Below are 15,903 nucleotides of genomic sequence, written 5' to 3' on the forward strand. Positions count from 1 at the left end.
ATTTCAGGAAAAAGGGCAGGAGTAATCTTTACAAGCTGTGATTAAAATAAAATGTATTGACCTATGCATGATAATAGAAACTAATAATGATATAAAATAATTATATAAAATATTATTGTCAGAAATATGTCAACCAAAATCCACCTGCAAAATTAAAAAATATAGGGATTTACATTGTCATATACTAATCAGATATCATGCCAATAATTATCTTTAATTTATGCCAAAAAAAATCTGAGATTAAAAAACAGGCTAGTTTTCTTTTTATTCTTATAATTTTTTATAAAAAAAAATCATAATTTATACACTGTTCCAGATGTCTCTGTGTGTGTGTGTGTGTGTGTGTGTGTGTGTGTTATTTATTTATTTTAATTTTTTGTTGGAACTTTCTATGTTTTCCAGTACATACAGGTGCATCTTAATAAATTAGAATGTCATGGAAAAGTTAATTTATTTCAGTATTTAACTCAAATTGTGAAACTTGTGTATTAAATTAATCCAGAGCACACAGACTGAAGTAATTTAAGTCTTTGGTTGTTTTAATTGTGATCAATTGTGACCAATTCATGCCAATGACAATCAGCTAATCAACTCAAAACATCCACAAAGGTTTCCTGAGCCTTCAAAATGTTCAGTTTGGTTCACTGGGCTACACAATCGTGGGGAAGACTGCTGAACTGACAGTTGTCCAGAAGACAATCATTGACACCCTTCTCAAGGAGGGTAAGCCACAAACATTCTTTGGCAAAGAAGCTGGCCGTTCACGGAGTGCTGCATCCAAGCATGTTAACAGAAGGTTGAGTGGAAGGAAAAAGTGTGGAAGAAAACCGAGAGAACCTTATGAGGATTATCAAGCAAAATCGATTTAAGAATTTAAGTGAACTTCACAAGGAATGGACTGAGGCATGGGATCAAGGCATCAAGAGCCACCACACACAGATGTGTCAAGGAATTTGGCTATAGTTGTCGTATACCTCTTGTTAAGCCACTCCTAAACCACAGACAACGTCAGAGGTGTCTTAACTGGGCTAAGGAGAAGAACTGGACTGTTACTCTTTTCAGATGAGAGTTTTGTATTTCATTTGAAAACCAAGTTCTTAGAGTCTGGAGAAAGGTTGGAGAAGCTCATAGCCCAAGTTGCTTAAAGTCCAGTGTTAAGTTTCCACAGTCTGTGATGATTTGGGGTGCAGTGTCATCTGCTAATGTTGGTTTCTTTGTGTTTTTTTAAAAACAACGTCACTGCACCAATTTACCGAGATATTTTGGAGCACTGCTTCCTTCTGCTGACCAGCTTATTAAAGAAGCTGATTTCATTTTCCAGCAGGATTTGTCACCTGCCCACATTGCCAAAACCACCAAAATTGGTTAAATGACCATGGTGTTGGTGTGCTTGACTGGCCAGCAAACTGACGAGACCTGAACCCCATAGAGAATCTATGGGATATTGTCAAGAGGAAAATGAAAAACAAGAGATTAAAAAATGCAGATGAAAGCTACTGTCAAAGAAACCTGGGCTTTTATTACCACCTCCATGCCACACCGAATTGAGGCAGTAATTAAAGTAAAAGGAGCCCCTACCATATATTGAGTACATGTACCGTAAATGAACATATTTTCCAGAAGGCCAACAATTCACAATTCACTAAAAATTCTTTTTTTTAATTGTTTTTATAAAGTATTTTAATTTGTTGAGATTGTGAATTGGTGGGGTTTTGTTAAATGTGAACCAAAATCATTACAATTAAAAGATCCAAAGACTTAAACTTCTTGAGTCTGTGTGCATTGAATTTATTTAATACATGAGTTTCACAATTTGAGTTAAATTACTGAAATAATTAAACTTTTCCACGACATTCATATTTACTGAGGTACGCCTGTATGTGTATATTCCAGTACATTAAGGATATTTCACACACTGTTCTGTTCACTTATTTTTCTTTAACAGTCAATGTTACTATCATTGTTAAATGCCTGTTAAACAAAACTGATCATAGCCAGCATCTATGAAGATTAATCTTATAAAATAATGTTTTGTCAAGTTGTTGTTGTTTTTGGACAAAGCAAAGATGGACTGTAAAGAACATGATTGATGATTCAAAGATGAACAATCATGTTTTTTAATCTACAATAATTTAAGGAAGACGTTCACTGAAGCACATGTCTGCATTACATGGTCTGTAATCACTCAAGGAAATAAAAGGTTCACCCTGAAAGCACAGGAGTGTTTAAAAAATATATGGTATAGGGTAAATAAAAAGAAATAATAATTATATAGATGTTTGCCACTTTCAATAAGTAGTATAGCGAAAAATGCTATTTGCACTTACATAAGCTGCTATTTTCGAACAGTATAAATAGAATCCATCGCTATTTGGATTTAGTGTAAATAGCATCTATGCTTAGAAAATATGCTATTTTCACTTAGTGTCAATAGCATCTAATTGCAAATAGCCGCTGCCTAATTATATTAGCATGTCAATTTCATACAATATTTTTTAGTTCCTTACACAGAATTTCATATTTCTTTCTGTTGTTGTAGTTACCTTGCTGCGTTTGTACATTTCTTTGATGGATTGCATGACCTCCTCTGTCTTTAGAGTGTATATGATGGGATTCAGCATAGGTGGAATAATTTGAGTCAAAGAATTGTTAATTATCCGGGCGTTTGGATGGATCGGTGTTGTGGCAGCTGCAATATTATTGCTTAAAAGTGGAAGATAAAAAACTGCCACCAACAAAAGATGTGAGGTGCAGGTTTTTATAGCTTTGATCCTGTCAACACCATGAGCAATCTTAAATAGAGCCAGAGCAATGCAGAAATATGAGATGATGATCAGTACTGGAGGCAAGCAAATCAGGAAACCAAAGCAAATTTTTCCCATCAGTAAGTTTAGGGAATTATCATTACAAGCTAATCTACAGACAGGGCCATAATCACAAAAATAACTATTAACTACATTAGAACTACAAATAGAAAGTCTATTCAGCAAACCCACATGTACAGAAAAATATATTGCAGACACGATCCACATCAGCCCTATAATCAGAAACATGGCTGGTTTGGTTACAATGGCATGATACCGCAGAGGAAAACAAATAGCAACCAGTCTGTCATAAGCCAAAGCGAGCAGTGTCAAAGACTGGAGATTCATGAAATGATATACAAAAAACATACTCACAAAGCAAAATTCATACGAAATGTCATGGTGCCCAAACAAAAATGTGTCAATGATATTGGGAATTAAAACCGAGCTTCCACACAGATCAGAAAGAGCCAGATGAAAAACTCCAATGTATTTGGCTGTGTGGAGTCTACGGGCCAAATAAATGATACACATGATAAATGAATTTCCTAAAACAGTCACAACATACACTAAAGACAGGAAAACATAGTAGTATTTCACATGTGGAACATTAGAAAAACCATTAAGGAAAAACGTAGCAGGACGAACAAAAGTCACATTTGCAGAGGAGTCTGACTGCATGGAGCTCATGATTCCTGTTGTCTGACTTTTTGTGTCACCTGTGATGAAGAACAGTTAAACGAGAAATAATTGTTAAAGATGAAGGAACATACTCAAGAAATTGCAAGAAATATTTAAATAATTTCCTGTCATAGTAAATACATAGATACAAATGATTTTCTTTTTAAAACACAAAACACATTCAACAATGATTGAGTGACTAAAATAAAGAAGAAAAAGAAGACACACATGGTTTATACTCTACCTTCTACAATACTGCCACACAATTATTTTTCTTTCAGCTGTCACACATATTTATATTAGGCTATTCTCATGATCTTGGGATTTTAGTTTCTGGATCAACCCTTCTCCCTACAGATTTCAGGAAAAAGGGCAGGAGTAATCTTTACAAGCTGTGATTAAAAAAAACATACAATAAAATGTATTGACCTATGCATGATAATAGAGACTAATAATGATTACAGTACAACTAAAATATTATTGTCAGAAATATATCAACCAAGTTCCAGGGTTAAAAAAGTATTCATCTATCTGCAAAGTTCAAAAATATAGGGATTTACAATGTCATATACTAATCAGATATCATGCCATAAATTTATTTAAATAATTATTTTCCATTTATGCCATTTTAATTCTTATCTTATCCTTTTTTTACTTTTCTTTACTTATCTTCGGAGAGGTGAACCAGAAAAGAAAAAATAATATTTAAAAAAAAAATTCTTTATATATATATATACACTGTTTCAGGTGTGTGTGTGTGTGTGTGATTTATTTTTATATTTTTTTATTTTTATTTATGTATTGTGTTGGAACCTTCTATGTTTTCCAGTACATACAGGTGCATCTTAATAAATTAGAATGTCATGGAAAAGTTCATTTACTTGTGTATTAAATGATTCCAGAGCACACAGACTGAAGTAATTTAAGTCTTTGGTTCTTTTAATTGTGATCAATTGTGACCAATTCATGCCAATGAGCTAATCAACTCAAAACATCCGCAAAGGTTGTTCAGTTTGGTTCACTGGGCTACACAATCATGGGGAAGACTGCTGGTCTGACAGTTTTCCAGAAGACAATCATTGACACCCTTGTCAAGAGGAAAAGGAGAAACAAGAGTTCATAAAATGCAGATGAGTTATCGTACCACCTCAGCAGTGCCACAAACTGATCTCCTCCATGCCACGCCGAATTGAGGCAGTAATTAAAGCAAAAGGAGCCCCTACCAAGTATTGAGTACATGTAAAGTAAGTGAACAAACTTTCTAGAATGCTCAACAATTTTTTTTAATTGGATTTATGAGGCATCAAGAGCATAGAGCATGTTGTCTGACTTTATATCCCTCCTATTAAATAAAACCCTGTAATTGAAATCTGCTCAAAAGCATGTTTATGTAATAATTTAATATAAAATCGCATTGCGTTAATCAAAATTTTGAATGGTCTTGAATGATGTAATCATACTGATCATATTTAATACAAGTCAGTAAAATCACTATGCAGAGAAACAGAAGAAAGAAAACACATTATTTTACACCACCTTGTACAAAGTTGCTACCATCTCATTATTTCACCAGTCATCAGATAAATATATATAGTAGATCATTCTCCTGCATAGTTTATAGATCATCCCTTGTCCCTAAAGATAAAAAAACAGTAACTGCACATCTATATAGTATTATACAGTACAGTACAACAGATTGCATGTAGTAGATAGTAAGCAGTTAAATTTCTCCTAAAAACTTCTCATTTTTTTCTTATTTTTCTTTCCAATTCTTACTCAAGGAAGCCAAATGGGAGAGAAGAAATATGTACTGTACAAGTAGCTCATGTATTAAACTCAAAGCTTGCCATTAGGGGGTGCAGTTGACAGAGACAGGGACATTGCTGTTGTAAGGCACTGTATTGACTATTGTGTGCAGAGTGTACATAGCTGCTTTTTTTTATTACATTAGTTTTGTTAAATAAACATGTAGTATAATAATGAATAATGAAGTATAATTTAAGGATTACTTTTAATCAATTTAGTTCACTGAGGCACTTGTTATATGGACTGTGGTGAACATCATTAAACGCCTAGTATGTGACATTTAGCACAGAATAGTGAGAATTAGTGATTGCACAAAATAGTAAAGATATTACACATGCACAGTGCATATAAAAAAAAAACTAGCTGTAGCTACTCTCACAAATCCAACTATTTATAATTCAGAACAACATTATTAAAATATTTTTTATATAACTCAAATGTTGTTTGTGTGTGTGTGTTTTTTTTCTTTCTTTTGATTTACTGTTAACCTAAAATAATAAAATGAAAAGGTGAATACTGCATTCAGAATTTAGAATCTTCACTGAATTGTTGTTCTTCAAAAAAAAGGTAAGGAATCACAAATCAGCTTTACTAGTTATTACTACAGAAAAAACAAACTTGCTCACAACTGATAAACAGTGAGATTACATCTATAAATACTATATAAGTATTATTTTTCGATTCTCCGGCTGCATTTCACTCTTGTTTCTGTGGTTGTGTTTACCTTGCGTCGTTTGTACAGGTGTTTTATGGATTGCATGACCTCCTCTGTCTTCAGAGTGTATATGATGGGATTCAGCATAGGTGGCATTGTCTGTGTCAGAGAATTGTTAATTATTCGAGCGTTTGGATGCAAAGGTGTTATTATCGATGCAATATTATTGCTTAAAATCGGGATATAAAAAATTGCCACCAACATTAGATGGGAGGTACAGGTTTTTATGGCCTTAATATGGTCAACGCCATTGGGAACCTTAGACAAAAGCAGAGCAATGCAGAAATATGAAATGAAGATCAATATCAGTGGTGTAAAAATCAGAAGACTAAAGCAAATTTTACCCAACAAAATATTCATAGAATTATCATTACAAGCTATTCTATAGATAGGGCCATGATCACAAAAATAACTATCAAGCACATAGGATCCACAGAAAGAAAGTCTATTCACCAAACCTACAAGTACAGAAAAAAATGTCAAAGAAAAAATCCACATCACCCCTATGATCAGAAACATGGCCGGTTTGGTTACAATGGCATGATACCGTAGTGGAAAACAAATAGCAACCAGTCTGTCATAAGCCAAGACAAGTAGTGTCAAAGATTGGAGATTCATGAAATGATAAACAAAAAACATATATATCAAGCAGGCTTCATATGAAATGTCCTGGTGCTCGAATAAAAATGTGTCAATGACTTTTGGAATCAAAGCTGAGCTTCCACACAGATCAGAAAGGGCCAGATGAAAAACAGCAATATATTTGGCTGTGTGGAGTCTGTGAGACAAATATATAATGCACATGATAAATGAATTGCCTAAAACAGTCACAACATACACTAAAGACAGGAACACATAGTAGTATTTTGCATGTGGAATATTAAAAAAGCCATTGATAAAAAATGTAGCAGGACGGACAAAGGTCACATTTGCAGAGGAGTCTGACTGTATGGAGCTCATGATGCCTGTTGTCAGATATTTTATGTCACCTGTAATTAGAGAAAGCCACAGAAAAGCATTCAACAACATATTGAACTAGAAAAACTAATTATTCATAAACTAATTATTTCATTACCAGTCACAGTGCTTTTTTGCATAAACATATTTGAATGTTATTTTATATTATTTTATTAAACTAATAATAAAATATTCTTTCAGTAAAATCATTAGAAAGAAACTATAGGAACACGTGTTTTTTACCTTCTCTGAGCTGGAACCATCTCTTTTATTTACCATCCATCAGACAAATTTATAGTTAGATTACTCTCTCGAGTTCAGTACCCTTCTCTCTATAGACCTAAATAGATATTGCTGCCCCTTTAACCTCAAGCTTGAAAAATAAGAATAATACTGTTCACAGAGAATCATTGTTAGCATCAAACTAATGGTATTATGTTAATTATGGCTGAATTAAAGGGGGACAATTGTATGTTGTCAGAAATTATTATGGTAAAGGATAAATTGTCATGGGGTGCTTTGTCATGGGGACACAGAGGAGATCCAATATACAGTCTTTCCACAATCCTCAGAGAAACTAACAGAAAATATAGGAAAAGTTCAATACAGCAAAGCAAATGTGTCCAACAATAATAACTGACAAACCAAAACCGAACAGACATTTTAATACACAGACCAAGCAAGGATAAATAACAGGACACAGGTGAACTAACATAATCAAAGGGAAGACAGAAACCAGGTCAAAGAACAAAACTAGACAATAACCAAAGTCAAAGCAGGGTTATGGCGTGTTTAACGCAACGCCAGAGGAGGGAGCCTTCACCCCTCTGCTCACTCTACCTTCATTTCCTGTTTGAAGGCTTTATAACCAGAGGCCCTCCATGTGTCCGATGCAAAGTATTGCCAGTTCTACTGCCTTACCAAGCATTCTACCTATTGTCTCTGATTACCTGCCACGTGTATGACCATTGCCTTTTGGATTTCCCCTGAACTTGTTGATATCTCTGACTGCCTTTGTGTTACCGACTGTTTCTACTGCCGTTCAACAGGTCATCAAAGCCTACCAGCGCCCAGGGTGAATATCAAACACTTTTCTTTGTTCTCTAATAGAAACCGCACTTTACCCATAACAGTAAGGATGAATGCACTCTCCCTTAACCTAACAGTGATTATAGATTCGGGGGCTGCCTTAAACCTAATAGACCAGGGCTTTGTGTCAAAATTCAACATCCCGACTCAACAGCCCTGCAATCCCCCGATCCAGATCAAAGCCATAAATGATACCCTCATAGGAAAAGGAATCTTGAACCAAACCCAAACCCTCACTCTGCAAGTAGGTCTTCTTCATCAATAATTCATTTCCCTCTATGTTGTAGACTTGCCCAAGCATAAAGTAATTCTAGGATTCCCATGGCTCTCGGCTGACAACCCCAATATTTCATGCCACCACAGTGAACTACTCAACTGGTCTCCTTTCTGTCATGCCCCGTGTATCCCCAAGAAGTCCATATCCTGTTTTACCACTAGCATAGAGAGTCCAGACACCAATCAGGCTGTAACCATTCCTTCTTGCTACCATGATCTCCTTGAAGTCTTTAGTAAGGCTCAAGCCACCAAGTTATCACCTCACCGATCAGGATCTCCTTCCTAATGCCATGTCACCCAAGAGCAAGGTTTACCCACTATCCAGAACAGAGAGTCAGGCAATGGACGAGTACATTTCAGAGGCACTTAAATCCAGTTTCATCTGTCCTTCAACCTCACCAGCCACCGCAAACTGCTTCTTCGAAAAGAGGGACGGTGGTCTAGCGGCTCAACAACGTCACGGTAAAGTTCCACTACCCACTTCCTCTAGCTCCATCTGCATTAGAACAGTTGAGTGAGGCTACCATCTATACCAAACTTGATTTGAGAAGCGCATATAACTTAATTTGGATCAAGGACGGTGATGAATGGAAGACTTTCTCACCACCAGAGGGCACTATGAATACCAGGTCATGCCGTATGGGCTCGCTAAGTCACCCGCTGCGTTTCAATCTATTATCAACCAGTTTGTCATTGCCTACATAGATAATATCCTACTCCAAGACAGAGACCGAGCATATAACCCATGTCAGGACAGTCCTCTCAGGTCATCTGTCTATATGTCAAGGCAGAGAAGTGTGAATTACACGTGAGTAAAATCTTGTTTTTAGGATACCAAATCAGTCATCATGGAGTAAAAATGGATGAACTCAAGGTCAAGGCCATGACAGAATGGACCCAAGCCTTGAGCTACAGGTTTACAGATTGGGGTTTGCTAACTTCTACAGACGATTTATCAGGAAAAGCCCGCCAAGTTGAAGTGGACTCAAGAGACTAGTAAAGACTTTAAAAATGTACGTCAGCCCCCATCTTAAAACATCCAGACCCTGATCTGCCATTCATAGTAGAGGTTGATGCATCAGACAGTTGGATCAGAGCCATTTTTTTCTGAGAGATCTACCAAGACAAGAAAACTCCACCCTTGTACTTTCTTTTTCCAAAAACTCACTGCAGCAGAAAGAAATAATTTTTTGGTAACAAGCAACTCCTATCCATGAAATCCGCTATCGAAGAATGGCGATGCTTTTTTGATGTAATTAAAATCATACTTAATTTATTTTACTGTGGTGGGGATTATTATGAGCAAACAAACTTGCCTTGGATCAAGGGTGTTGTTTGTACAGTCTCTTTATGGATTGCATGACCTCCTGTGTTGAGCTTATATGACTAGATCAGATCAGAATATGTTGTTATAGATGCAATATTATTGCTTATAAGTGGGAGATAACTGATTGCTATCAACATGAGATGTGAGGTGCAGGTTTTTATAGCTTTGGTCAGTGCCATCTTAAGCAGAACCAAATAAATATCAGCGGTGTAAAAATCAGATGACTAGCACATTTTAACCAACAAAATAATTAGAGAAGTGTCATTACAGGCTAGTTTAAAAATAGGGCGACACAAGCACTAAAATAAGTCTCAAGCACATTGGTCATAGAATCTACAAATACAGAAAGAAATGTCACAGAAATAATCCACATAAATCCTATGATCAGAAACATGACTGGTTTGAAACCTAGAACAAAAATTTTTCCATTCAAACAATAGATGACCCTAAATTAAGATTTTGTCATTTAATCACCCTCTATTTGTTCCAAAAGAAGGTTTTTTGAAGACCAGAAACTGTTTGGTTACCCAAATTCTTACTTTGTGTTCAGTGGAAGAAAGAAATACAGTTTGGTTTTGAATCTTCAATCTGTCACTATTGCAGTCTTTTATTTTGAAATCAGCTGATGATAAATAAAATTCAGCACACTTCTCTTGTTTTCACTGAATTTGAAATAGCTCAAACTGAAGATCACACTTACTGTATATTCATTTTACACAGACGCTTTTGTGTGTCTGTGGTTAAATGTGGTTGGAAGCTTTTCTTTAGTGAGACACAACACGGGCAAAAACTACATAGATATTAACACTGCATGAAATAAGTTAACAATACAGGTTATTATCATTATATTTTAACACAGTTCTTGTATATTTGGGAAAATCTGTTTTAAAATACCTTTTTAAATTAAGGTTGTGCATTAAGAAGGCCGTTATACATATATACAACTGTTTGCTGTGTCCTGCATTCCTGTCATGTAAATAATATTTAGTAAATAACTGTTATTAAATAGGATGCTTTATATTCAGTAACTGTTTATTCTATATTGAATTTATTAAATAAACAAGGTCCAATTTAAGGATTACTTTTAATGTATTTAGTTGACTGACGCACATCCCTGCATTACTTTGTCTGTGGCATAGTCTGTGGCACAGTGTCACATAGCATAGAATAGTGACAATTAGTAATAGTGCACCAAACAGAAAACATATTAAACATACACAAGAACTTGTTAACTGTCCAAAAGTACTGCAGCACTAATGATAAATACAACTGAAGAATATTTAGAAACATTTACTTACTATTAATCTAAAATGATTAAGTACAAAGCTGACCACTTCTTTAAAAAAAGGAAGGAATCACAAAGAAGCTTTACTAGGTTTTCAGCCCACAGATTTGGAAAATATTCAGCCTGTATACAGCAAAATATCTGTTTAAATTACAAAACTAGACTTCTTCACAGCTGATAAACAGTGAGATTAAACCTGCTGTAATTATGAAGTTGTTTTACTCCTGGATTTCATTTTATAGTCAATTATAGTGTTCACTTTGCATCGTTTGTACAGTTCTTTAATAGATTGCATGACCTCCTCTGTCTTTAGAGTGTATATGATGGGATTCAGCATAGGTGGTATTGTCTGTGTAAGGGAAGCGTTAATCATCCCGGCGTTCTGATCAGAATATGTTGTTATAGATGCAATATTATTGCTCATAAGTGGGACATAACCAATTGCCACCAACATGAGATGAGAGGTGCAGGTTTTCATGGCTTTGATCCGGTCAGCTCCGTGAGCAATCTTAAGTAAAGCCAGAGCAATGCAGAAATATGTGATGATGATCAGTATGAGTGGTGTGCAAATCAGGAGACCAAAGCTAATTCTTCCCATTAGAATATTCATAGAATTATCATTACATGCTAGTCTATATACAGGGCGATGATCACAAAAATAACTGTTGAGCACATTAGAACCACAAAAGGAGAGTCTATTCACCAAACCTACAAGTACAGAAAAATGTGTCACAGAAAATATCCACATCACCCCTATGATCAGAAACATGGCTGGTTTGGTTACAATGACATGATACCGCAGAGGAAAACAAATAGCTACCAGTCTGTCATAAGCCAAGACAAGCAGTGTCAAAGACTGGAGATTCATAAAATGATACACAAAAAACATATTTGCCAAACATGCTTCATATGAAACAAACTGGTGCTGAAATAAAAATATATCCATGACTTTTGGAATCAAAGCTGAGCTTTGACACAGGTCAGAAAGGGAGAGATGAAAAACAGCAATGTATTTGGCTGTGTGGAGTCTACGGACCAAATAAATAATTAACATGATAAATGAATTCCCTAAAACAGTCACAACATACACTAAAGACAAGAAGGCATAGTAGTATTTCACATGTGGAACATTAGAAAAGCCAATTAGAAAAAATGTAGTAGGACGAACAAAGGTCACATTTGCAGAGAAGTTCATGATACCTCTTGTCTGTTTTTTGTCACCTGTGATGAAGAACTGTTGTAGAAATACACTCAAAAATACAGAATATTCAAATAATAATTTCATTTTCACAAACATGTTTAACTGGTCTTTAATATAACCGTATTGAACTATAATGTTTCAGTAAAATCATTAGATAGAAATGGTTTATACTTTACCTTTTTCAAACTGGAACCATCTCTAATTCACCAGCCATCCGCAAATATATAGTTAGATTATTCCCTTGAGGACATTTTTCTCTGTAGATTTGAGAATGAAGGGGCAGAAATATCTATTCATGCATGGAAAAAAAGCAGTGCTACTGTCCATAGAGCATAACTATTAATGTTACACCCCTGAAAAAGGGGAGAAATATACATATAAAATTGAAGACAGGACTCATGCTGTGGTCTATGGGTCATTTTGTATTGGTTGTGTTATCTTTCTTTCAGCAACAAAGATTACTTGAATAACAAAACTGAATAAATGAATAGATCAGTACACTGAATCACATAAATATGTGTTTGAAGTACAAATCACTTTTTCTATAACATTCATAACTTAATACATTTGCGTCTGTGTCCTCTTTTACATGTAAAGTGAGTTATCCTTTTGATGATGATCAGTGAATTCCACTTTTCATGAATGAGAAAACGATTCAGAATCAAAACTCTTTTATAGTCCAAACCACTATTTCAACAATCGTTTTTCAACAATTAGCTCATTATGCACAAATTTAATCGTATTGATTAGCATAGGTACTGTTACCGTCTTTTTTGCATTAACCACAATGCTTTCGTATATAATCAACCAAGCAAGTCTCATGACTACTACATTGGTTTCCCTCATAATGAAAAACCACTGTGATGGTTTTTTTATACCAGAAAAAGGGGAGAAATATACATCTATAATTGAAGACATATATAATTGTTTTTTAGAAAACAAATATAATTTTGTTCAACACTAATATATACATACTGACACATATTAATAATATATATTCTTGGTTGAATTTTAACCTGGGTTACACCCTCCCCCCTTAAGTCTATGCAAGTCCCTTTGCATGGCTGTTTACTAAGACTTGGGGATTAGAGTGTCTAAAAGATCGGGGATGTTTTGCAAGTGACTCCACAAAAGCTGTGTTCAATCCCTGGAACAAGAACATGGATATCATTGGATTTCCCATTCATGGGTAAGTCAGCCTTTTTGACTTGTGCTTCACTTTTAGACCTTCTTAGCTGACTTTCATTTCTGATTCACTTTCAACAGACTCTGGTCTGCTTCTTTGTTGCGAGACATCCGGTAAGGTGTCCTCTTCTGGTATTGTATGCGTGTTAATGTTTTGATTTATTTTTGTTTCCTCGGGTACCAGCGAAGGCTGCTCTACTTGACGTAAGAAGTCTTCTTCCCTCAGGTTTTCCTTTTTTAGGTTCTGCATTTCCGGATGAAGATCCAGCCTCAGGTAAGTGTGCAGTACTCAAGTATTGGGTTTCAGGTGGATCACTGATTCCATTCAGATTCTAAACATCTTCACCTTCCAGTTCAATGTTGTGGACAGATGTTGAATCAGGTAGGTTTTCGGTTTCAGGTTTGTAGTTTGAACTCTTATGACATTGTACTCCCAGACAAAACTTTCTGAAGTAACAACTGGTACATCAGTGATTTGAGGAACATAATCAGTCTCCTCAGAACTTTGGTAGTCCTATGAACATCCCTCATCCCTTACATCTTGACTCCGTCTAGTTGGCCAGTTTGTGTTTCCCACTTAGCATCACATTTCTGACCAGCACACTGTCACTCTCTTCCAGAGAAGACTCTTGTCACCCTGCGATCAAAACAGGCTTTGCTTCTTTCTGCGTTTTTTGCTGCATTCTTCTGAGCTAGTTTGTAGCTTTCTTGCAGGTGAGTTTTCAATGACTGCACATACTGAGAATGAAACCTAGGTCATTCACAGTTCACTGGGGTGTTAAATATCAGATCCACTGGCAGTCTTGGTTGCCGTCTGAACATAAGTTTGTACGGTGTGTGACGAGTTGGTTGCTCCTCCCCTTTATTGTCATCATCACCCCGTCCTTTATTCGCCGCCCTTCACCAGGCTCCCGACGGGAGTGGGCATGTCCAAGAGGAGGGGCGTGGTATTGGTTAGGTCTGGCGGCGTGTGACGAGGCACACCTGAAGTGAATTGAATCTCGTCACCACCGCCACCGTTAAATACCAAGCGCGCCTCTCCTCGAGAGACCGGTCTCTTCCCCTGTGCATGCACGCTGGTGTCCTCGTGGGTCCAGGAAGGGTGCACGAATGAACTCACCATGCAGCCAGAGAAGCGCGTTGTCGGACACCGTAGTCCCGGGGGTTTCCGGCACTCATGTACCACTGACAGGCCAGAATGCCGAGCTGTTTATCCCTTTCAACTCTGCCGACCGGAGTAAAGAAGCGATGGAGATGCCGCGGAAGAAGCCGCCGCCCCTCGCACCCTGGACCAGAGAGGGGAGCGTGTGCGGCCGCCGGACTCCGCCCCTTACCTGGACCTTTCCCCTTGGAGCACTACCTGACCTGCACTTCCCCTGCAGCATGATGAGGACACCAGTTCCCCCATTTATTTACACTTTATTTTGTACCTTTTCTTTTAATAAAAAGCCTCTCCGAGGCCTGACGCCACGCCCACTGTGTCTGTCGTTGGCTCCTCCCATCACAGGTGTAAAACCTGTTGTTTCATGCTTTGTGCAGTTATAGGCGTGCACAAGGGGTTTTACAAAATCTTTCCAGTGCACTTTCTCTTCATCTTTCAAGGTTCCCAACATTCCTAACAGGGTGCGGTTGAACGTTCGACTGGGTTACCTCTTGGGTGGTACGGTGTAGTCCTCACCTTTTAAAATTCCAGCAATGTAGCATAGTTCTTTTATTGTCTTGGACTCAAAGTCAGGCCCTTGGTCACTGTGGAGCTTTTCAGGTACACCATAATGAACTATAAAGTTCTCCCACACTCTCTTGGCAACGGTTCAGGCCTTTTGGTTTGGGGTGAGAACAGCGATGGTAAAGAAGTCTTTTTTTACCAAGATATCCTTGGTATTGCTACGGTCAGGCTCTAACGATAAGAAATCCATGTACACTAATTCGAGTGGCCGGGTGACTTGGATGTTCACCAGAGGTGCTGCTCTTTCTGACAAGGCCTTTCTACATACACAGCAATAGCAGGTCTTAACTTTGGTTTCAACATCCATTGTCATTGTGGGCCAATAAAATCAAGACCAGATGAGATCAAGGGTCCGCTCTATTCTCATATGACCCATGTTGTCATGTACACTCTCCATAGCCATGGCTCTTAAGTCAGGAGGAAGGACTAGTTGGTAAGTTTATAAGGGATGCAGTCACTGTCATCACCTTGACACATTGAATGCTTGTTGAAGATCGCCTGGACCGCATCAGTAGAAACCACAATGGAATTATCCATTTCAGGTGAGTGACACAAACTAAACTGACGAATCCGATCTTGCTCCTTTTGTGATATTGAATAATCACCATGGGGGCATCTTGAAAGTGCATCTGCATTAATATTGCTACTGCCAGGACGATACAGGAATCACCAAAATCAAAACAGAGATCTTCAGCATTTTTCATATGAATATTTGACTGTGAGCTATCAGACTTCACAATTTGGTGTGACATTTGACATTACTTTTTGGAGAGCATGTATGTCCGCAACAACACTATTGCCAGGAATGACGACATCATGTTCAGTTTCGTTCCTTAACACAACTGGGACCT

At 36.9% G+C, this 15,903-nt stretch overlaps 3 protein-coding genes across 3 annotated transcripts; all 3 read right to left on the reverse strand.

Moving 5' to 3' along the window:
- Nucleotides 1-2,495: 2,495 nt before the first annotated feature.
- Nucleotides 2,496-3,494, reverse strand: LOC122353045 (olfactory receptor 1468-like). Its single transcript, XM_043250877.1, has one exon. It carries the CDS (start codon nucleotides 3,492-3,494, stop codon nucleotides 2,496-2,498), a length of 999 nt encoding a protein of 332 aa, XP_043106812.1.
- A 2,467-nt stretch (nucleotides 3,495-5,961) lies between these two features.
- LOC122352431 (olfactory receptor 1M1-like) lies at nucleotides 5,962-6,966 on the reverse strand. Its single transcript, XM_043249847.1, has one exon. It carries the CDS (start codon nucleotides 6,964-6,966, stop codon nucleotides 5,962-5,964), a length of 1,005 nt encoding a protein of 334 aa, XP_043105782.1.
- Nucleotides 6,967-11,145: 4,179 nt separating this feature from the next.
- On the reverse strand, nucleotides 11,146-12,135 carry LOC122352432 (olfactory receptor 24-like). Its single transcript, XM_043249848.1, has one exon. The coding sequence runs from the start codon at nucleotides 12,133-12,135 to the stop codon at nucleotides 11,146-11,148; it is 990 nt and encodes a 329-aa protein (XP_043105783.1).
- Between the last annotated feature and the right edge of the window lie 3,768 nt (nucleotides 12,136-15,903).

This window comes from Puntigrus tetrazona, chromosome 10, assembly GCF_018831695.1.
Source record: "Puntigrus tetrazona isolate hp1 chromosome 10, ASM1883169v1, whole genome shotgun sequence".
NCBI lineage: Eukaryota > Metazoa > Chordata > Actinopteri > Cypriniformes > Cyprinidae > Puntigrus > Puntigrus tetrazona.